General features: G+C 28.9%; 1 protein-coding gene across 3 annotated transcripts in view; it reads right to left on the bottom strand.

The window, feature by feature from the left end:
* LOC122855384 (kinesin-like protein CG14535) overlaps window positions 1-25,369 on the bottom strand; it is a 164,593-nt gene that overhangs the window by 41,044 nt on the left and 98,180 nt on the right. For all 3 annotated transcript variants that reach the window (XM_044156692.1, XM_044156691.1, XM_044156693.1), the window contains one exon: window positions 14,376-14,565. In XM_044156692.1, coding sequence (XP_044012627.1) covers window positions 14,376-14,565 — 190 coding nt within the window. The remainder of the gene's footprint in view (window positions 1-14,375; window positions 14,566-25,369) is intronic.

Here is a 25,369-nt window from a genome sequence, read left to right as displayed (position 1 = left end):
CAACAATGCATTTGTATATTATGTATTTATGACATACATAATATTAAAATATGTAAAAATTAATAAATTTAAATTAAAAATAATTTTAGTAAGTCAAAAGTTTGTAGATAAATTTTACATTGAGGGGATTAAATATCATGTTTATATAGATTTAAAAAAAAAGCTAATTTACGATTAGGCAATTCACGATTGTGCGTGTATGGGCTGTAAAAGAAATAAAAATAGAGAAAAAAAATCCGAGATGAGACAAAGAAAATGTTTATTATATACTCAAGTTAAAGGGGGGTAGTGTGTAAGCGGGCGGAAATGTCGAGCGGACAGGCAAACACCAACACCCTAGGGCGTCTATTCTGGCAGTTTCAGTTGTTTGTATTGTAACAGACTATTGTGTATATATGAATGTTTACAACAGTATATTCCCATGTACTTATGTGTTCTTAGAGAATTCAGGCATATTTATGTTATCCAACTTTGAGCTCTAACTATGCACGCAATGGACGACTGTATCGCTTCGACTATTTGCACCCTGATTTGCTCTCCATACGTTATCCATTTCCTTTTTTATTATTTCACCATTTTTTTTTTTTTTGTTCGTATTGTTTTCAATAAGTCTTTTACTTGCGACTGGCTATTTATCTTTATTTATTTCTATCTCTCTTATTTTTAGTAGTTTTATTTACGCTTGAAAATATCCAATTTGTAAAGTGCAAGCTTCCATTTGTTTACTATATTCCGTTGACGACAATTTCGCACATTTAGTCTACTAGTTGTTTGTTGCACGCAGCATGTATAATAAAATTTGTGCTTTAATTATGTGAAAATTTATGCAAAATAAAAAAAAGCAATGTGTATATGATTTTTCAAATTGAAAAATTTATATTTAATTGACTGAAAAATTGGATATTAAATTGGAGTTTTGTATTTTCAATTAACATAGTTGAGTCTATTGTTGGAGTTATGATTTAACGAGTTTATTTCACAAGGGAAAAATCAATTTTTACTGCTAATGAAACATTGGATAATACATATGTGTTTAATGACTAACAAGAATTTATTATTTCATCGTAAATTTGCAAGTACTGACAATTTTTATAATAAGTTTTTTAATGTTTTTTTTTTTTGTTTTTATCTCGTGTGTTTGTCAGGTAGAGTCAGTTTGTTAATATTGTGAATGTGTTGAAACAATATATAAAAGAAGAAAATGCTTACGTCAAGTACGCTAGTAAATGTGTTTCATGTTTCGATCAATTTTAACAGTAAATTATTTCATAGAATTCTCTTTCTCTCTGAATCACTATCACAATTCTCAACGTTGAATTTTATGACAAGTGTCGAGTAACAAATTCAATGGATTGCAATAAATTCAATCCTATTAAATAAAGTCAAGATTCACGGTAAATTAATTTTATTGACAAACTATTTCTCGATGCTCTTTCAAAGGTAATTTAAAATTTCATTTTAAAGATTATAAAATAAAATGAAATAAACATTTCATAATAAAAATGTTATTTTATAAATACAATAGTATTAAAATAAAAATAACAACAAATTTTTGTAATTGAATTTCTATGTGTTGATGAAAATTCAACGAGGCATTCCAGTACCGTTTTCCGGCTGCAAAACATCCAAGGATTAGCAGACGTCCGTTGGAACGTCAGTCAGTGATTTTGACTTTAAAGCAGAGATAGACGAAGAGACAGATAAACTCACATTCAACGAGGCCAAAATTCTACTAGCCACGAAATAACAAAGACCATTTTAGACACGCTTTGTAGCACATATATATATACACTATACAATAGCACTCTCCTATACTAAAAGTTCTCTCTTGTCTGAATTTTCAAATTAAACATGTAGTTTAACGATGCTCTCACACCTATACTTGTATACCATTATGTCTGACTCATGTCCAGTGTGGATAAAATTTGTCAAACAATATATGACACTACTAAACAATATTTTTATCACAAAAAAAAAAATATTTTAATATCTTTACATTACGAGAATATAAATTATTCAAAATGTTTTTATAAATTTAATTTTTATATATAGATTTTAAAATGTTCAAAAATTATAATTGCCAATCAAAACTGACATGACTTTAAAAATACAATCTCAATAGATTTTTAGAAAAGCACTTTAAAATAATAGAAGTATATCTACGAATAAAAATATATATACCTAATTATAATAAGATTTTCATGAGCTGCTTTTCTTCATTATTTTGTTACAATTTATTTCAAGTATTTTTCTTTAAAATTCCCAAAGTAGTCAGTGAAATAAAATGAATTTTATTTTTATTAACTTTCAATGATTATTATATTTTTTTTCTGGACCCTTTTAACTGTATTCATTCTCAAATACCACATATATCAACAGCCCCTATATAGTTCCACACTATACGCTACACTTCATAAGGGAAAAAAAAAAATAAAAAAAATTTAAAAAAGGGTTTAATTAAATTGCACGACACAGAGTGCAATTATGCACATCCCAGACTTTCATCTCTTTGTACACTTCAATAAGTACCAATATTCAACTAATTATAATTTTAATTTGATCATCGTAATAGTGGTTAATGACGACTTGCTGATGAGCTCTAGGATTTATGTAGTAAAAATAAAAAAAAAAGGAAAAGTTTTCTTCATGTTTGAATGGAAATAAAATATAAAAATTAAAGTCTTTATAAACATTGTTAGTATTCACAGTTATATATATTATTGTTGTCATTCATTTTAATATACTAGGCCATGATGGCAAGTACATTCTCTTGGGTATCGTTCACGAATATTACCGAAAAGGGTTACTGCCAAAATGTAACAGTACCTGAGGGTGCAACTACAACAACAAGCTTGAATTCTTTGCGACTATATCATTTAAATTTGTTGGACTAACTCAACATTTCTCTTTTGTAAAATATATTTTATTGTCGTATATAAGTTTATGAACTTAAAGTTGCACTGTGAATTTCCACTTGATTATGCAACTTACCAATTATATAACATCAATAAATTATCCATTGTTAAAACTTCAAAGTTATCGATTTTGTTTTTTTTATCCCTTTACAGTATATCAACTGTCATTTGTTATTAATTTATAAGTTACACACGGAATATTTAAGTAAAATTTTAATAAAAGGATTTGGCTTTTATGCTGTCTGTTGAATTCATGAGAAAATTATATCTTGAACATTAAAAATTAACCATTTTATGTCTGCATATAATATGGTTGTAGTGAAATTTTGAAATGTCCGTTCTTACTCATCATAGCAAGGCTACTTTGGCATCAATGCCCATTGAAGCATAAGAGCGTTACTGCGAAAAGCATATAACCTACCAAGAGTTCATCAAGCAAATTTTACCTGGGAATTAGTTCCAAGTTCTTTGATGGAATTACCATGTCGATCCATTCTGCTTCGTTTTTAGTAATCGTTTTTTCAATTTTTTTTTATACCACTGCTGATGAGTGCACTGTCAGACTTTGTTAAAATTCTACTTTTCCCAAAACGTTGTTGAAAAAGAGGGAATTAAAGGTAGATGGATGATGGGTTGTAGAGAAAAAAAAAATATATATATATAGCTAAATATAGTTGATGTATTTAGATTATTTAGCTTATTTTCTTGCTGAAGCGGCATATCACAGGGTATGGAGTTGGAAAGAATAAACCACAGGCCAATGTTGGCTCCCTCAGTTGATAACAAGACGTTTGACAGACGTGCTTATTCTCGAGGGTGAACAACGAGCATCTAGGCTTGATGGAATTGCCGAGTGGGTCAGATACTCCATCTCCAAACATATACTATATACTATTCTCCTTCTCTGCTTTGGTTTTATCCTTTTTACCCACGTAATTTCAGTCTACTTTTATACAAGTATGCATACATGATGGAATATTATTTTTTCAAGCATATATGAAATTTTTGGAATTTTTAAAGTATGCTTTTAATTAATGCAACCTTAGCTATACTGTATGTTTCGATAACAAGAAATTGTTTCATAAAAAATTTGTCAAATATTCAGGATAATGGAAAAAAAAAAACTACAATTTTCAATATATTATTTATCGATAAAATATATATGAATGTATTATAAAATTTATATAAAAAAAATATATAAATTAAAATTAAAAATTCTGAACAAGTAGATAGCCAAAGGTTTATCATGGATTTCTATAACGGAAGCTTCGTCATTGCTGGTTAATTATGCACTAAAAATATTTTTTTCTCCCTCAATATTTAACGTAAAATTCAACAACCAGGTTATATTTGAGGCTGGATAATGCTTAACGCTTTGGAATTCTCTGGGGACTCTGGTTGAAGTCGAGTGGCGGTCGCTTGAGGGGTTAGAGATTAAGTAGTCGAAACACCTTTTAAAACTTTTATAAAGCCAGCGCACTCACCCTCTTTAACGTTCAGCATCAAAGTTTCCAATGTCATTATTTTTTTTGTTTTTTTTTTTTTAAGAATATAAAAGCTCTTGGATAGTTAGCCAATATTTACATCACACCTATTCTTCTTTGTATCAAGTGGATCTTACAAATATTTGATGGAAAGTAAATGTGGCGTAAGATGAGTAAAATAATAAATCAAACTTGTTTTATTTTAATTTTCTTCATAACGTCTAGATGAAGCCTACCAGTTGCATTGAATTAAGCACGCATACAAATTACACACAATATTTTTTTTTCAGGATTATTATTTGTATCTAAAATATTGTGCAGCATCAAATCTCACCATCTCGATAAAATTATATGGAAAATATTTTCATGATTGTATTTCGAAATTTGCGACACGTGCCAGCTAATTGCCATCGAATAAAATTACAATTTTCAAATACACTATTTACAGTTTATGGCCCTTTTCGTTTATCTAAACTACCTCTCAATTTTATTATCAGTATACAAAACTTTTTCGATATGATTTATTAGTAATAAATTATTACACGTTTTATTCTATATATACACGTATATATTTATTTCATTTTTATGATGGGAGTTAAAAGATTAAAAAAGAAAAAAAAAAATTGAGACCAGTAGATTATTATACAGTGATAAGTATGACGCGTTTATTTTTAAGATGAGGGTGTAGAAATATTGTGGCAAGAGAATTTTTTTATTTTTTTGATGGGTTGACATGTCAGTATTTGGTAGACGAGTAAGTGCAGAATTGGGGTATTGTTTAAGCTTCTTTTCACTTCGTTACAACATTTTCAACTTTTGGGATATCGAAGTTTCGTTCTTCTTATTCTCTAAATCCTATATACAAAAACTTTTTTTTTTTTTTTTTTTTTCGTGTGTGTAAAAAAAAAAGAATAGAAAAGTTTCTACCTATCTCATACATAGTTGATAAAAAAGAAAAAAAAAAAAAAGAAACGCTCAATCTTCATCGAAAATTTCAAGCGATTTTATCACATTTTATTTTTGGTTTTTTTATATATCTTTTTAAAATGAGAAAATTAAAATGTCGGAAAAATCAAATGGCAATGAGAAAAATAGTGAAATTGTGTATATTGTCGTTTGGTTTAGTGAAGCCTTTAAGCCGACAATCGTGTATTGTAATCTCGATAAGCGCTCTAAAACAGCATTTTTCTTTTTTGTTTTTTTTTTCACTCATTTTCTATACACGATTCTCAACCAGCTGTCCTCAGTTCTATACCTACTATCGATGTATATCGAAATCGGTTGCGCTTAAACATTAATTTTATTTTATCGCCACGCGGGATTCAAACTGGACGGTTGGATAATGTGTTTTAAATGTAAAACAGGCAAAAGGCCTAAGGCGCACCCCAGAACTACGACAACGACAATGACTAAAAAAAGAACGTAATATAGAATTTGATTCAAACTTTTCTCCTTTACACTTTGATTTTTTTTTCTCCCCTTCCAATAACTTTCTTTTCTATAGTTTTATGTTTATTATAAAAATTTATTTACTTATTTTTTTTCTTAAAAAAAAAACTTCTATATTGCTAAGTCTTAAGTGCACTTGTCGAAAATTTTGTTTAATAATGGATAAAATGAAACTTATCATGATTATTCATTTTAGTGAAAATGAATAATAAAAGTTATCTCCATTTTCTTGTATTTTTATTAAAAATTTATATCGTAAAATATCCTTAAAAGAAAAATTTAATTCGAATTTTTAAATAAACCGTTAAATTTATAATAAAAAAAATTGTTTATTAAGATGAATAATTATGATGAACTTAACTATGAATTTATCATGAACCAATTTTTATTTTTACATAGTCTGTTTTGCAAGTTTATAGTGATAGGCTTTTCTTAAACAGATTTCGTGAGATAAATTATAGTGGTTGCAAGCGTCTGGCCCGTAAGAAAAGTTTTACGGAAATGAAAGTTTGTGATTTTTTATTTTTGTATAAAAAAGTTTGGTAAAAAAAGGATGGGAAGTAGAGAATTGCATAACCCATCTTCTAAGCGGATCAGTTGGTATATTTCTGAGAGCCACAATACTGATCCTTTTGCTATCAGCAGCGTTATTCTTAAACGTTCTTTGAGTTAAAGCTCTTCTCTTATCGTTGTTTCATGAATATTCAAATTTGAATGATTTTTTTAATTCCAAGTTTACAATGCATCAATCATTGTAAGTGAATTAATATCAGTCATGTTTTACATAAAATAAACAGAAAATTGATATTCAAATAACAAAAAAAATCTTACATAAAATTTTTATCAAAAAGGATAAGTCACTTGTTCTGTCATAATAGACAGTTCAATTTTATAACAATATTTTCTATCAATATATGTATTGACATGAATATGAGGTTTCATATTTCAACTTGAGAAATCGAGGGCAAATATAAGCTGATGCCAAATTACACAAACACGAATAAAACATATACAAGTTCAAGAGAAATAGGGTAGCAAGTGACCACGTGCTCTACGGGAGGTCACTCAGTAGTGAATTAATTATGCAACAGATCTCAGTTGTACACTCACAGTTTTGCTTGCCAACAAATTAACTAAAAAAACCAACTGTGCACACACAAACTAACTAGAAATACAGTGGTTAATAGACGCGTTAAACGTGATAAATATTGACTTAGAGAAAAATAGTTAAACAAAAAAATTAGACACCGATTCTATAAAGTCAATTTTAGATGAGAGGATTTATGAAAATTTGATATACACTTGTCGAGTTTCGTATAATACTAAAGTTTGAGTTTAATATCAAATTTGACCAATAATAACAAACTGCTTATAATAATAGAAAATTCATACTGTGGAGTAGATTCTTGGGGCACTTTGTTTACATACTGTTAAAGCAATAATCTCATTTATAACAGTTTATAGCACCAGACAGAGTTAGAACAAGGAGAAAAAGGAGTGAGTGAAAGAGTAAATTGCTGCCCAGACACTAAATACCAAAATACAGTTTCCATTGCAGCCCTATTTTGTATACTGCTAAACTCATGGGCACCCTTTCTCTCCCACACATTTTCTCTTTAGCCCAGGTCCATCGTTGGATTGAGCATGTTGTAGCCCCTAGGTCATCCGACGAATTGCAAAACGCTTCACCGGACGTATGCGAAGGGTTTCTGAAAAGGGGAAATTTGGAAAGAGGAACCAACACTGTTATTGCATTAACTCATCATTGTCATTTTTATCACGTGCCTACTTGAATCAACAAAAGCCTCCTCCCTCATGGTGTATTGTATACTAAAAAAAACAACAACAACAACACTTAGACCATACACAAACGCTTTTTTTTTTTTTTTAATTTTCAACCAGTGTAAAAACAAATTATTTGTTTTAACGCGACTCTTGAACCCCCAATTTAATTTATATATTATGCAATGATTTTATAGGGAAAAAAAATAATTAAAAATCTTTATTGAGCCAGATTATTTTCTTTGATATTTGTACAAGTAAATCAGACTATATTCAAATAGAGAAAGAGAGTCTTATGACTGAATTGTTTAAAGTAATCTTATTACGTTTGTTCTAGTCGTTTTAATTTTTAGTATAATCCGTTAATTTGATATATTTTATGACGCACATTAAAGTGAGCTTATTTTAGATTTTAATTGAATTGAAAAATATACAATGAACGAATGGATTACGCTGTTAAGAAAATATCAAACACTGCTAAGTATATAATAAAATCGAAAAAGAATAATAGCTCATGTATTTATCTCTTTTGGGAGATTTTTTGGTCTGTGTCGTCAAGTTTCTGATGCTATTTCAACTCACTATATACATAGTTATAAAGTTCTGTGGTAAAGAGGTAAAAAAAGAGTAGAGAGAAAGATGGTGTCGCGGTGTAGACAAGTTTTCAAAAAAGAAACGCGCTCTTAAGCGTGAAATTCAAAAGGAATGTAAGATACACAAGCATGAATCCTTTAGAACCCCCTCGGGCATTTGCAAACGAGAAAAAGGGACCCGTTAACCACGCTGTCTCGAGTAAAGCTTTGTATGCAGTATACACATATAAATTTTCATGTCCATAACACAAACAAGTGAAACTTGCTTATTACTTTTATACATTTAAGTACATGCATACAATTGTATATTTATTTTTTTCAAAGAACATTAGTCTTTGAATAGTAATAATTCAACAGATTATTAAACAAGTAAATATAATTTAACTAAAATAATAATGTTTTTTAAATTTAAAATAAAATAAATAAATAAATCGATAATACTGGATTTTAAGTTATCAATGTATTTTTATGTATATGTGAAATTTGAAAATATATGTATATAGGTACAACGAATATCGAGGAATTAATAGAGAAACAAGGAAGTTGGTCAGTGTAGCCTATGGGATAAACCGATATATATATAAAGGGATCGGACCAGAAGCGATTAATTAAGCTCGTTTGTTCGTTGAGCCAGGGGAGTTGAATCGTGTTGAATATACGGAGCTAAATGACGTAACAAATGCCTTCCAAGGACTAGAAACTGTTATCAAGCACGAACCGTCGTACACTATTACTAAGCATTGTTTTGAGGTTTCATACAATTTGTCTGATGCATTTACGGATATTAAAAATGAACGAAGACTTTGAAATTCAAAATAAAAAATAATATAAAATGGTACTAGTACTTGTACCATCAGAAATGTTCTATCACTTCCTTTTTGAGTCTTGTTTTCTTATTGATAATTTATATAAGAATGAATTCTCATTGGATATACAAACTCAAGGTATTCAAATGGATTTACTTATCATCAAGTTTGTTAGTTATATCCAACTAGCCTTAAGGCTCTGTTTACTATAAACTTGAACTTTCAAAGTTGCACGTTTCATGCTTCAAACAATTCGTAATAACTTGAATCAGGTTATCCAGCTTGTTAATAGCCATAAATTGAGTGTAATTTGAATTGACTAATCATAAAATAATAAATTAGAAAAAGCTAAAATATTAAAGACAAATAGTATCAAAATTAAAAAAAAAAAAAAAAACTACAGCTACTAAAAACTTTTTTTAAATTATAATATTGAAGTTTGTTTTATTTCCTTGTCTCTAACGTGTTAGTTATACCTATCCGATATTTTGTCCCAAGAGCCTACCTGAACCTAACAAAAACTTTTTGTCACAACCAGTTTTAATTACCATAATTATGAAATATTTTCTTGTTTAATCTAGAAGACCTTTATGAAGGTAGGTTAATTTATCGCGATAAGTTGGCCCGTAGATAGCCATATACAATTCACTTAAAACAAACTCCATAAATACTAGATTTTTTTGTACTAACACAATGCTAAATTGATAATATCCTAGGTGGCTTGACAATACTGAATACGTTATGATAGACGTATCTGTCCAATATAGTAATATAGCTAATTGTATTCACTAATTCACTTGTATTGATTCAATTTCTATAGTGAGTCAGGAAATCCAGATAATACTGATGTACAGAGAGGCTGTACGTACTAAATTTCTGGGTCCATCTTCGATCGGATTTTGTCCTTTGGGAATAGAGAGGACATTGCCGTAACCACATTGAGTCTCAATTATCATGTGATCGTCATGTGACATTGACATCACTATAAATCTAGCCACAAACAATTCATTGAAATTTCACCTATCTTCTTTGGATCCATCACTTTGGCCAACAAACAATTTAATTCAATGCAAAATGACTTTGGGATATGGTCAATGATGTTTGATTATATTTTTGGTCATCTTGTTTGAGGGAAAAATCACGTGAGCTCATTAAGCATTCCGTGGTCGAAGGGTCTCAACGGAGTTTTACTCTACCCCTGGGTCTCACTAGAATCTCGTCGCCCTTTTATATACCTTACACCCTAACTATTTGAATCGTATAAGACCGGACATTTCAATAAACCTTGGCAAATGCCCAAGCTCAACCGCTGACCACCTCAACGTGGTTACTACCTTTTCGACTTTAGTTTTACATTCTTATAGCAAATGGTTTTATTTATTTATTTATTTTTCTCTCACATTTGTAATACATTTTTTTCTATAGTAAAGACAAGAAATTATTATCGTGAAAATGTATCAAGTCGCGAAATGAAATATGTTAATACAATCACCTCAATTTCAGGGATTGTTGAATTTTATAAATTACCCAAATGATACTTGAGAAAAATTTTAGTACCAAAATTCAGTCTCTGACGATTTGAGCAAGTATCTGATTGGTTGGAATTTGAAAAAAAAAAAATAAAAAATTCCCCTCATCAAAGCCGATGCCGCGGGGATGACATAAATTTTCACCCCCAGACAATTCGATTTCTGTAGCCACTCTCAAAAAAATTTACGTTAAGTGTGATTTTTATGGAGGATAAGAGGAAACATTGACGTAATTCGATCGTTGATAAGATTCACTATTGAAATGGGTTTTTCTTTTTTTAATATTTTGAAAATACACTTAATCCGATCGGTGAATATTTTACTACTTCAAACTGTTCAATAACTTTCAATTTTTTTTATAAATTTGAAAAAAGAAATTTTATACTCTAAAATTAAACCAATATATTTTTGAATAATCAAAATAATTATTTTAAATTTTGTTTGAATTTTAAAAAATTTCTCGAGGTACTATAGGCCACAGTAAATTATACGCTGTATAAATTTTTTTATTTTTTTAATTTTCTCAAAGCTTAAATCACCAGCCAATCGTTAAACTTCGTTTAATCTACTGGGAAAGTTCATTTCATGTATTTTATTTGTTTTCCACAGGACAGTGCTAGTGCACCGAGAAAGTAAAAGCACATGGTGAAAGTTCAAACTAGCCCTGAAGCTGGGTGGGAACTACGACCAGCCGCGGTCACAGTTCATTTTGTTTCGTGTGCTCTCCCGCAGATCCAACTACCTCACTATAGCGCCAGCCACCTCACCCTACCTAGACACATTCATCTTTGCGAACCCCTATGCGAAAGAGAGACAACAATCACGAGAATAAAGAAAGAAAAAAAAATAGCCAATACACGCCTGTTCAATCTCATAAAATCACGCTCTCGTTTCTAGAATATTGACTATGCTTGGTGAGCGCACGGAGTCTCTCGGTCATCTGTCTACCCAATTTTTTTCCAAGTTTTTTCTCCATGAACCACTTTTTCATCTTTCAGCTTCTTCGAGTTTTTTTTTTTTTTTTTTTTCGTCGTTGTCAGATTGAGGCTATGGGTCGTTTATTGGATAGAGATGAATCGAGAATTCAAGTATGAGTTTATGGTATGGGAATCAATGCGAGCTCTATCATGTTGCAAGTAAACCACACAGCAGGAGATAGACAAGCACGTATATGATAGATAATACAACTAACGAAAGTGCTTCATACTGTTTTTTTTTTTTTTTTTCAATGACTTTATACACAATAGGTGGTCCTTAAAATGTCTCCCTTCCCACGGTTCTTTCTTTTTGCTCGTAACTACGACCTTATAATAATTCTGTCCTCTCGAAAAGTCAATGTGTCCCGCAGTCAAGCGAGGGATCCCGAGGGTAACTGAAGGGCTACAAAAACTGATAAGGGGAGATTAGAAAATTTTACTATTATGGCCAAACCACTCCCTTGAAAGTCTCGGTATTGATATATCTGTATTGATATATCATAAATTTTTTTAAGTTCCCATGACTTTAGACTCACTTACTATAATTAATAGAGTGATGAAATTTTTTGAAAATTAAAATTTTCCCTCAAGAAAAATTGTAGACGATATAAAAAGAATACCTGATTTTAAAAATTATATATTCAATTTAAAATTTAAAAAAAAAATATTTTCGTGACACGAATTAATATTTATTGACCTAGAAAATTCGAGGGAATTTATATATCTTATAAATTTGTAATGAAATGGAAAGTACAGTGATGGAATTCCGCCAAGTCCGATGTAGATAACGACTGCCTTAAACCCCACAATATACGAGTTCAATTTTCAGAATCATTTTTAACATCTTAAACATATTCTTGGTATTATTTACGTACAAGAGCAATCATAAAAGTACTTTTCTCTCGACAATTATCATTGTACATTTCTACCTTAGTATGCAATCTAATTTTATCCAGTTGTGTGAAATTTGACTACGATGTATATGCATATTGCAGTTTAGAAAATTGTGTCTACAAGACATTTGAATATTGCTTTGCTAACGAGGACAAGTCTAGGAATATTACATTAGAAAATATGATATTACCAGTCTCGCATATGATCTTGTCTAGTTTTGTTAAACGTGTAAATCGTGGACTCATATTCTCAGTAGCCTGTATTACAAAAGTAGAATTCTATATTTTACCAGGCAATGTGATTATCTCTCTCTTTCTCTCTCTAGTTTGTTTGTGGAATTTAATTAAAAAACATGTAAAGAAAGTGGATAAATTTCTTTTAGTCTTATTAAAATGAATATTTTTCTTTTGTGAATTCAAGAGAAAAATATTCTGGTAAATACTTTGAAAACAAAAAATTAATAAAGTATATACATAAATACTTATTTTTTTTCGCATAAATAAAATAATATTTTACTTATTTTTAACCATTTACTTTTTTCATATTTCTTATCAAAATATTTAATTAATGAAATGAGAAAAAAAATTCTTTTTGAGAAGCTCGAGAGTTTTATGAAATAATTTTATCGACTGTGTTATAAAATATATGGTATGATAATATATCACATTTTATTACAGTATTATAATATTCATATATAACTCTACAACTTCTTTTTCGTATATATAATATGTGATATTATATAAGATATTATAAAAGCGGTTTAACAGTGACGGTGGAAGAATATCGGTCAGCAAGAATTATGCTTGTTACGTTGAAAAGTGCAAGCTCAACTACTATGTCTATGTGTTGGAAAATCTACTAGATACAATGGATAACAAGAGTATTCAACAGACAGCCGCATGGTTGCTTCAAAATTGTCGAAAATTAATTTGTAAGTAAATAAGGAAAAATATAAAAAATATATACAAAAATGTGAGAGAAGAAATTGGATGTGCATTGTTTGTTAAAGTGATGCAAGACGTCCAATTAAAGTAAAAAAAAAATAATAATAATAAAATCAAAGGAAAAATGAAAAGAGAAAAGATGGTAAAATTTAAGTATAAAGAAATGTCTGACCTTAGACAGAAAACCGAGTACTCTGGTACTCTTATGTTGTTTTTTTTTTTTTCGACAAACTTGATGAGAAACAAACTAAGCTTTTCCCTTTGCTTTTGGTTTTTTTTTATAGATTTTTTTTCCTGCTGCTAACGGGTAGTCTTAAAGCTAACCGACGCAAAGCACCGGAAGAATTTTCTCTGACTTGAAAATACATTGCAAACGTCCGCAAACACAACTTTCCATCCGATTTGAGAGTGCAAAGAAATAAAAAATATATTTATTTAAAAAAAAAAAAAAAGAAAAGAAAATATATATTTGTGTACTTTAATCAACAGCTTGACTTTGTAAAATTTAATAAATGTTGATACGCATATATATTTTTGTTTTGATTTATAAAATATATTTTTCTAAAGATGTCACCATGGTGGAATTTAAGTCAAACGTATTTCAGCAGACTTTTTGATGGTAGGGCATAAGAGCTGGCTTATCACCCTTTTACATTTTCTATACATTTAGCTTAACGCTCAACCCCCTCAAGATTTCAACACATTAATTTGAATTTCAAATAGCCATCTATGTAGCTTCAGCATGTGCGTATCTCGCGAAGTCGAAAAGAAAAGAATCACTTATTTATATATCGTAAAATACCGATTTAAATTTAAACATTCAATTGAGCTGTTTATTTTTAATTTTATATTTTATTTAAAATAAATTAAAATTGTTTAATGACGTTTTCTTGATGTATCTTATATATTTTTATAATTGAATTGGACAGTTTTCTTTTTAAAAAATCTAATCATTTTTATTTAAATTTTCATTTTATTTTATTAACCAGATTTTTGACTTACCTTGCCAACTCCACTTTGTTCCTTCATTCCAATCCGTCGCAAAAATGCTGGTGGTGCTGGAGGTGGTGATTTAAGTAAAATAGCAGCATAACCATTTGGAAAATTTGGCTGTTCTTCACTACCAATATTTTCATCACCAGAACGTCGTCGTCTGTGAGGAGAAGATGACAAGTTCCACTTTTGTGCAGCTCTGTAACAAATTTAAAGAAAAAAAATCGTAAATATTTTTTACAATAAGTTTAACGTAAAAATATATATAGCCTAACAGACATGCAAGTAAAATAAATTCTCAACATCTAGCGCAACATGACAACGACAAGCTTTACAACGATAGTATTTCCAATTTCACAGTGCGTGAGTTAACGAGGCCTGTGGGTTGACGTTGTCTCATCTTTTTTTTTTCTTTATAATTTTTTATTTTTTTCTCTATCCTATCCTTTGCAAAAGAACCTTCTATGTCATTATCATCATCCTTTTGAGTCTTCTTTCAAATCAGACAACCCTGTGTACATTGAACACACAAGTTCCGGTACATTATACTTGCAACACTGATTACCGAGTTCAGTCAGCATGAGTATGTCACCCAGTCACCCACGCCAGACAAATACACACAATACCATGTTAACCTATTTTCTAATCCATTCTAAATTTATCTATTCAATGAATTATTCAATTTAATCCTTCAAAACATTTTTGTCTAATTAAATTTAAATTTTCTGTCATGTTATTGTTTCTTTTTTTTCAAACATGATGTATTTATTCAAGCTAAATTGATAATACTAATGATAATTGATTCAAAAAATATATAATATACACATTATTGGAAAGTGCATAAATTCATAGACGTATGAAATGTGTGTTTATATATGTCTGGGTGTGTCACACAAAAGAAAAGCGAATCTGCAAATAATATTTCGCGAAGAAGCATGCTAGGCATCCATCACTATGGGAACGTCGGCGAACATGGAAAATTCCCCTGAGGCCCTGCTGCCTTTGCCAGCAAACGAGAGAAAAAAAAATAAAAAATAATACGAGAAAAAGTAAATAAATAAAATGAAGGAAAAGAGAAAAAAAAAAAGAAAATAGAATGCCAAGAAATAAAAAATGAGCACGTGCGCTTTTCTTTTCTTGACTCAAAATCCATACCGTGAATTATTAAGATACTCCCAATGCCCCAAGAGTCAGTTACCTTGGTACTGCGATAACCCAGACACAAAACACGTGATACCCAAACTCTTTCGTTGAAGAATTTACCAATAAAAATATAAAATATAACTTGGAAAAACAAAAAAAAACAAGATAAAAAAACTTTTTTTCATTTACGAAAAAAAAAAAAACATGGTAAATGTTTTCTCTTTGTTTTTATGAAGATATGTTACAAGCTACTCGGCTTTTCCCTTTTCATTGGATAAAGTATTTAAAAGAATCAACAAAAATGCAATAAAAAGCCCGGGAACATTTAAATATTCTCGGCTATTAAAACTACCAACAATATACATACGAAAAATATACTGTTAAAAAATGTGTAATATAAAAATAAATAATCAAAAAAATTCTTTATAAAATGATAATAATTATTTGTAAGAATTTTTTCTATAAAAAAAATGTGTACGAAAAAGTAAAATGATTATTATTGAGGGTGAAATAGTCACAGGTGCGTTTGTCTCGTACGCAATCTACGCGTCAATCAGAAGAAACAGATGCGCACAAAATGCTCATATGTATTATATGTACTTTTGTTCTTATCGTCACCATAATTTCTTGAAAGTCCCGTCTTTTAGTGACTGATGTAGCATGACATTACTCGAGGGAACAATCGTGCCCGATTGATTTACACACATGAACATAAAAAAAAAAAAAAAAATACAATAATAATCGAAATGAAGCTAATAAAAAAAAATATATTTTGATTAAATTGCGTACTCTTGTATTTGAAAAAAGAAAAAAAACATTTAACATGTAAAATATGAAAATATAAAATGCAAAGATTTTCATTACTGATATTTTAAAATACAAAAAAAAAAAAAGGTACAAATATGATTGAAAACTATTTGAAATGTATCTTTCGTTGCATTAGTAATATCGCGAATGAAAAAAAATAAAAAAAAATTCTTGTGAATATTCTAAAATATTGAATAGCATGTGTATCGATAAATCCTAGCACGATTGAATTCCCATTCAACCCCAATAACCATATAACCAACCATCAAATGGAAAGAAATTAAATCCCAGCCACGTATTTTTCATTCGAATTTTTTTTATTCTAGTTGAAATTTTTTTATTCTATTCTTTTTTTGCCTACAAGTTATTCACTCACATGACGGCACCCACGTGCTGGACATAAATCGAGACTCGAAATTGGTATAGCAGAAAAAAAACTCACACATACTTTTGCCTTTCGAAAGACCAGAAAAAAAAAAAAAGAAATGGAAAAACACCTCGGAGCCAGTGGCTCGAATTTAAAAGACAATTGTGTACGTTATTCTGTGAGTGAGCAAGAAATATTTAGTAGTGAATTTCATGGTATAAAACGTGACATAGACAATAGAAAGTAAAGGGTGTATATCTCCCAGAAGAGACTAACGATTTTACTATAGGGAAGTAGATCTCTCTTGAAATAAAAGAAAAAACAAAACGAAAAAAAAAATACGACATACAAAGGTCTCAGCTGTTGTCTGCTGCGAGTCTTGATTGAATTGCTTTTGCAGCTTTTTCTCAGACTTTTGCGACCAATACATGCCACATAAAATTACTGTAACGCACGTGTTAAACTATGAATAAATGTTTTTTTTTTTTTGCTATTTTATTTGGCAGATAAAAAGATGATAAAAAAAGTCAAGAAAATCATAGTAAAAAAGTGACAAATAGATTTTTAGTTTTATTTTTACTTTATTCGTGATTTTTACTTGGAACCAATTGACTTTTTAAAAACTTATTTGAATATATTTTTCAGGAAGTTACGACAGATTCGATTTATTATCAAATCTTATTTTATAATAGGCAAACTTTTTTGACAATTGGTAAATGTTGGGATTAAAAATATTTAAATTACCCTCGTCAAGAACTTCATCAGGATAATAAAATATCACAAAAATGTCAGATAATATCAAAAAGAAAAAATATAAATTCAATTTTCATATTGCCAACTTATACAAGTTTATATCAACAATATACTATTTACTTTTTCAATTTTATTTTTATACTGTCAAATCGAATCACAGTTGTTTTCTTACACATCAAATTTTATATTGTTGTAAAAAATTCTTTCTTTACAAAACGATAAGCATTGAAATAAATCATTGAAATATATATTTTTTGAAAATACAAATGTAATATAGCGTAAAATGAAGCAATGGATCATCAACATCCAATAAGTAAATTCCATGAAGAAAAAAAAAATATAAAGTCATACAACCATATTTTAGAAAACCCGTATTGGATTACTTTTTATTTTTTTTATTTCCATGTTGACGTATTTTCCATGGCACCCTTTTTATTTATATATCCATTTTTTTTTCTTCTATTTTTCTTTACAGTTATTTTCGATATTTGTCGCGACAAATACATGATACATGTATATGAAAATTGGTATCAACATATCAAAGCATGCGATCGATTGATTCAAGAGAGCAAGAAAATAAAAAAAATTCACATTTTAAATAAATAAATAAAAAAAAATTCATACATGTGACAGTCGAAAAAACAAATCAAATATAGAAACTATTTATTTATTTTCATCGCACTGACAAATTAAAAATTCTATAGGAAAATAAATAAGAATCCATCGAAAAAAAAGCAAAACTCTTTTGACTAGCTATTAATTGCGTACTAAAAATAAAATATAAAAAATATCTGTATTTATTTTTTGTCATGGAAAAGTAAGATATAATTAAAAGTTGATGGGTTTTATAAATATTTAATTACACAAAGGCATTTTTTTGTTATATATAAAAAGTTAGTTTTTTTTCTTCTCGTATTCAAGAGGATACTCGAGGTTCAAAATATCATGTGTCATTGTGTATTTTTGTAAATATCTAGTTACCCGTTTGATTGAATACTCGAAACATCATCAGCCTATTCAATCTTCTGATCGAAATATATATACAAATATAACTCATTCATTTCAATAAACTGTAACGTCAAAATATCCTCAATAATTTTGTCTATAGATATATAACTCATCATTAAAAAAAAAAAAAAATTCAATCATTTATATCCATTTGACCAGTTTCGACATATTGTCACGTATTTTCCGATTGAAATCACGACAAGATTTATCCATCGAATGGAAATGTGAAAGAAATATTATTAAAAAAAAAAATAATAAAAAAAAATAAATAAATAAACTCATTGAAATTGCTGGGACAAACAATGTAGTATGAAAAATAAAAAATGACGTGAAAAAGCTAGTGGAAGATATCAAAGCAAAATGTCAATCTGACTGGGCGTTAAAACCGATATTGCCTCGACTGAATTGACGCTTTATTTTCTGTCTGTTGTAGATAGTATCTGCATTTCTGAAAATACACAACATTTTCCAGGTCGATCGGTAAAAATTGACAGATAAATAAAAATAATAATAAACAGACAATATCCAAATAATACAAAATGACAACGATGAAAATAATATCATTTAACATCGTAAAATTTACATTTACTATTATTTTTTCGATGGAAAACGAAAATGCTAACTATTCGGCATGTTGAAAAAATATTTGTAAAATGTTATATGGTCGATAAAAAAAGCAGAATAGTTGCTATATCAGTTTTAAAAAAATAAAACGAAATTGATTTGAAAGTTTGGGTAATTTAATTTTCCTTTTTTTTATTTTAAAAAACTATATCAAGTGTACCTGACGATTCAAAAGATGAAGATCTAAAATACATTTACTGTCAAAGTTAAATCAAAACACAAAAACTATTAAATCTAGTTTGACTGTTTCAAATATAATTTAAATTTTGTGATATATGAAGGTTTCTTATCCCTGGAGAAGCTTTGTTACCACTTTTTGACAGTCAGCACCGCGGGACAGAAAAGTTGCTTATGAGATGGCTCCCGTAGGTGTTAACAAGTATGATGGGCTAGGGTGCAACATTGCCCTCGATCCCATATTCTCAAACACCAACGACTATAAAGCCAAGTATATATATGAAAAGGGGAATCACGCGAAATATCAGGGTTCATATCCTGGTTAGCATAATGTCAGCATCGTATAACAAAGCAATACTACAAAAAAAGTAAAATATATATTTTTTATTTTTGTCTGTTAAAATGTCAGTGTTGGTAGTTTCGCAAGCTTTTTTTTTTTTTTTACGTAATAAACTGTTTTTCATTTTAAAGTAAAAATTCTTGAAATATAAATATCGATCCTGGAAAAAAACATTCAAATCTACCGTGTGTAGAAGAAGAAAAAAAAATATAGGGGAAAAGAAAAATGATACTTTGTCAGATTTCCATACAGTGCTGACTTTAAAAAAAAAAAACCCAATGAAAAATCTTCTTATATAGCAATGGTAAACAAAAAATGAAAAAAAAATTATTTTATCCCCTATTTTTTTTTTTTTTTTTAAACTAGAAAAAAATATATTATACAATAAAAATATTTTCATTCAACTAATGGAACTCGTAAAATCTGAGGTAACTTAAGCTAGCATCTCATATTACATCGCGTAATTCAGCCGGAAAAAAGTGCTAAAACTTTTGACTCTCGTTGCCTTTATCTTCCACGTAATAAAGTCTATGTGGTGTACTAACACCCGCGTTATCGAAAAACTTTGTCGTCTTTTTTTTTATTTTTTAACAAGAAATAAAAAATATTAAATTATACATATATAATGCGAGTATATTTGAATGATTAGAATATTATGTTGTGATAATATTCAAGTGCATAAATAAAATGATATCTTAATGAGGCATGATGATGTCTTATGATTCAAAAAAACCATTTGAAATGCTAATATATTTTTAAACTCAAGTTAGTCATTTTACAGGCTCATTGTGCCCATATAATTTTATTTAAATATATTGACCTTATTTTATTAAATTTAAATAATTTTACATTTGAAAAATTATTCAAAGTATTTTTTTATCATCATAGCTATTAAGATTGATGAATCTGATGAAAATTTACTTCATTAGTTGTGTGTAAAATATTTTAAATGACTTTAATTGTTGATATAAAAAAATAAATAAAAATTGCAGTATATACACTGCAATTTAATTATAATTACATTGTGATTATACAACGACTCAACTAGTATATGATTGTAATTATATACCAAGAACAAAATCAAAATCAAATAAACTAAGACAGGTGTTTCAAGATCCATTCTAGTAACATTATCTAAAATGTTAATTTACATTCTCATGTATTTAAACTACATTTGCCACTAACGTGTACTTTCAACACAATGACAAAATTGTGAATCTACATATATACACAAAAGCATATGGTAAGTCTCCAGGCCAGTTGGCAAAGTTAGAATTGTGACGACGACAACGACAACGTCAACGTCCCTTCGGGGAAGTTTTAGTGTATATAAGACGACACGCAATGTCTGCGTGCCAACGGTGAAAACTATGCGACTTCAAAAGCTCTGCTCGTTAATATACCGCCAAGCCCAACAGACGCTTCGTGATTCTGGGTTATGTTGACACGACAAGACTTTTAGTATATACATATACATAACTGACATATGACGATCAATAACATGCGATATAGTTTACTCTCTTGATTGTTTTCTTTGTTTTAAATTGATTATTTATATAATTAACTCGATTAAATACAAAAAAGAAAAAAAAATTAATTATAATTCTTTTGTATAAGAATATCAGATATAGTATTAAATTTTTAGGCTGTCCATCATTTTCTTCAAGCTCTTGTAATTGTAATGAATGATTTGTAATTTTTCAATAGCCAAGGGGGAAACACTAGTTAACTCTGAGAATGATAAGTCAAAACTTTTTGTATATACATAAGTTAGTTTCACGAATCAAAAGCATTATTTGGCTGTTGCATTCTCAAGGGCTGTATAAGCGTTTAGAACAAAGCAATATATATGCATGTCTGTATTGAGGCAATGGACCTTGTGAAAATCCATGCATATACTATACAATTGTTTAACCAACGCATCCTCTTTCCCGCAGTTCAAAACTGGTATGTCCAAGTAATTCTAGCGAATTCTGTGAAACCCTAAACTCTCACAAGGTTTCGGTATCCAATGTAGCATACTACAAAGGATTTTCAACAAGAAAGCTTGTTGCTCTCTGTGGTTACACTGTTACGTAAAGTATCTACCAGAAAAAAAAAAAATACAAGTGACAACAACAAACGCATTCACAAAGTTTTTAAATTCTTTAAATAAGTACTTGATCTCAAAACTTTTAAATGATGTTTTAATTATATATATTCATTCTTAAAATTTTTGGGTGTTTGATATACACACTTGGAGTGTCATTTAAAAATATAAATAAACATGTCTATCATCGTTGTTGAATAAAAATAAAATCAGTGACATGCAGAGAAATTGAATGAAATTAATCAACAGTCATATCATCAAAGCAATGCGTATGAAAATTATAAACATACGCAGTGAATAAACAACGATAGTAAATTTCAAACAATTAAAATATCAGCGAGTATGTTTTTGATTTTTTGTGTCACTTAGAGTCAGCAATTTATATACACGTCGACAAAACCTTGAGGCACTGTGCAAATTAAAAACCCACGTGTACATGCAAGCAACTCATTTAAAAAATAAAAAAAATAAGAAATAATATTTTATCTTGAATATATGACAAATATTATAATCTAAATTTATCATAAACATTAAATAAAATAAATAATAAAAAAATGAAAAACTAATAAAAAAAAAAAGCCAACTCGTAATTTATTTTTTAGAAGAGATTCGTACACACGATGTTATGTGCCAACTTTGATACTCTTTTATATATATACACACAGGAAAAACTATGGATTTTTATTTAGCGTTTTTTTATTTTTTTCATTACGAGGTCTCGTCTGTGGCAGTTCAGTCGTGTGGAAAATATGCGAGATATTGTTAGAGGTCACGTCATATAACAGCGAACGCCCTGTCATTGATGTCCCTTGGGATATCCACCGAAAAAAAAAAAGAGTAAAATAGAGAAGTATGAGTTTGAGTGCGTGAGGAAAAAAACGTGTGGTCTTGTTACTTTGTGTTCGTGTCAGCATAGAGATATGTATCTGGTCCTTAGTGTATTAACGCAACTGCGTGTGATAGTGTGCCAACCAAGTAAGCTCATATGCGAGAGAGCTTTTTACCCGACCGACCAACCACCTCTTTCACTACACTGCAACCGTATGTATGATGGATGTGTCGGCTTTGAAACAACGTAACAGACAGCCCAACAACATCCGGCAATGTTTTATCTTTTTTTATTTAAAAAAATTTCCAACTGTTTTATTACCGTTTTTACAATTAGAACATTAAATTTACGTTTACAATCTGAACATTGTTGGTGTTTATAAAAAAAAAAAAAGTTGAATAATTAAATCACTTGAGTTTTTAACTTTTTGATTAATTATAAAACATAAATTATTAGTAATTTAATTTATAATCTTATCGTAACATTGACACAGTAAATTAAAATTTTTTTTTTTCACGTAAAATATTTATATGATAGACGTAACAAGACAATTTTTTTTTTCAACCATTAAAAAAAATATTTATTGCTCTGCATTATTTTAATTTTTTTTATTTTTTATTTTTATCTTTTCATTGGTAAAGTAAAGGGGGTATATATGTTTATTTTATATTACAGAGAACCTGAGGCAGTACCATTTCAATTTCAGAATCTCTCTCGAGACAAGTTGTGCTTTTTTCTTATCTTCTGGCCATGCATACAGTAACCAGTAAAATGTTTGCTAAGGGATAGAAAAAAAATGAAAAATAAAAATAAAAAAACTAACCACAGACAGACCACCGTAAATAATCGAATACGACCGAACACTGTCAGCGAACCGCGAAACAATGGTATTGATTTTATTTTCATATTGAGTTTTTCCATTCGCAGAGAGAAGCAATCACCAAGAGAAGATGAGAAAGAAAAGTAAAAGAGAAAAAAAAAAAGTGCAGAAAATTGTACCGCACGCGTCGACAAGTAAAGCGTCTTTCATCGGTGGTTATAAGGGTGGTGTAATAGGAAGAAACAAAAAAAAAAAAAAAAAAGTGGTGTGTAGTATACTGTGGAAAAAAAAAAAAAAAAAAATTAGTGAAACAAACGGGTCCTGAGGGTATATATCGAGCGAAAGATGTCGAATGATCGGAGTTCTTCTCACGTAGAGGACAGCCAGAAGAACCCAGTAACCATGAAGAAAAAAAAAAACCAAAATAAAAAGGTGCAAAGGCATATAAAAACCTCACGAGCCTGGCCCATTGTCGAGCCAAACTTGCTGGCATCACCAAAATCCATACAAAAAAATAAAAGTAAAAATAAAAAAAATACCAAAAAAAAAGTTACAGCAACAGCAGCAGAGCCCCCCAATTTTGCTTTGTATTCAAGCGCTGATTCTGTCTGTATTCTCAAGAAGCAAATATTGAATAGAACTAACCAAAAAAATAAAAATATAAATAAATAAATAAAGAGATACACGATAAGCAAGTTGGGTAGACTAGTCTGTATTATAGATGGCAAAGGTGCTGGCTTTACATTGTAGCACAATGGCAAGACAACAAGATAATAGACATTGTATCATGTTTCGATGAAAATTTTACTTCTCATCTTTCGCTAGACGGATAGATGCTATATATACATAAAATTTTCTTTACAAACCCAAATGTTAATACACAATATCAACAATAATACTTGCAGTATATTGGTTTTTCATCAACGTCAAATTATTATTGAATGCATATTATGAACCAACAAAACTCGATAATATTGTCATATAATTTTCAACTTTATTTCGAACCGGCTATTTTATATTTTTATCAAAATTGTAACAGTTATTGATTATATCATATCAGATAATTTTAATTACATACCATTAATGTCAATAGTGTCGGTAAATAATTGATGGATTTCATATATAAAAGTCAATATTAAAAATTTATTAATTTTTGAAATTTATAATATAAGCTATAAAAATACTGTATATTTATTGTCAATATGGTATTGCGGTAACGCTTTCAGACTTGTAACCTATATAGAGAAAACGATTTCGAATTTGGTCTCTGTGGCATGTATCGAGGGAAAACGAAGGACGACCATACCACCAGAGTGTTTCATGATTTTTCTACCGTTATAATAAAAATGACGTATAGATGTGAAAAAATAAAAAAATAATAACGGCACACGGACTGTCGTAAAATTGAGTTGAAAATAATAAAATGTAATAAAAAGTAGAAATGGCTTTTTAACTTACATCTGTATACTTTGAGGATAATAATTTTTATATAAATTTTTTATATAATTTAATATATATGTTGATTTATTTAATAACCAATGAGTCATAAAAAAAAAAATTTCGATAATGAAAAAATAATATTAATTTATAATATTATGATAAAAAATAAATTTGTGAAAATTCACAAGTATTTTATATGCTCAACTAAAAGTATAAGATATATAAGAAAAGTTTTTCAATCTTCCGTCATTACATACTTGAGTTTATTTATTTTTTTTTTTTGTCTAACTATATCTTGGACTATCTCAACAAATATGTTTTTATTTTTTGTAATGTACAACTACTTTTTACTACTTTTTACTACTTTCTCGAGCAGCAAACTAATTTCAAAAGAGATGTATAATAGACTCAAAGTTATCACAAGTCCGTGCATATACATTTTCCCATTGGTGCAGTGTTACTTAATTAAAACACATACATTTTAACATTTAAAAATAAAAGTTTATTCTTTTTTTTTTTTTTTCGAGAAAAATTATTGAGAAGCTTTTGTTATTTTTTATATTTTTTATTTCCCATTATGAAAAGCTGTATTAATATATATATTTG

This window comes from Aphidius gifuensis, linkage group LG4, assembly GCF_014905175.1.
Source record: "Aphidius gifuensis isolate YNYX2018 linkage group LG4, ASM1490517v1, whole genome shotgun sequence".
Taxonomy (NCBI): Eukaryota; Metazoa; Arthropoda; class Insecta; order Hymenoptera; family Braconidae; genus Aphidius; species Aphidius gifuensis.
This window is presented reverse-complemented; position numbering and strand designations above follow the sequence as displayed.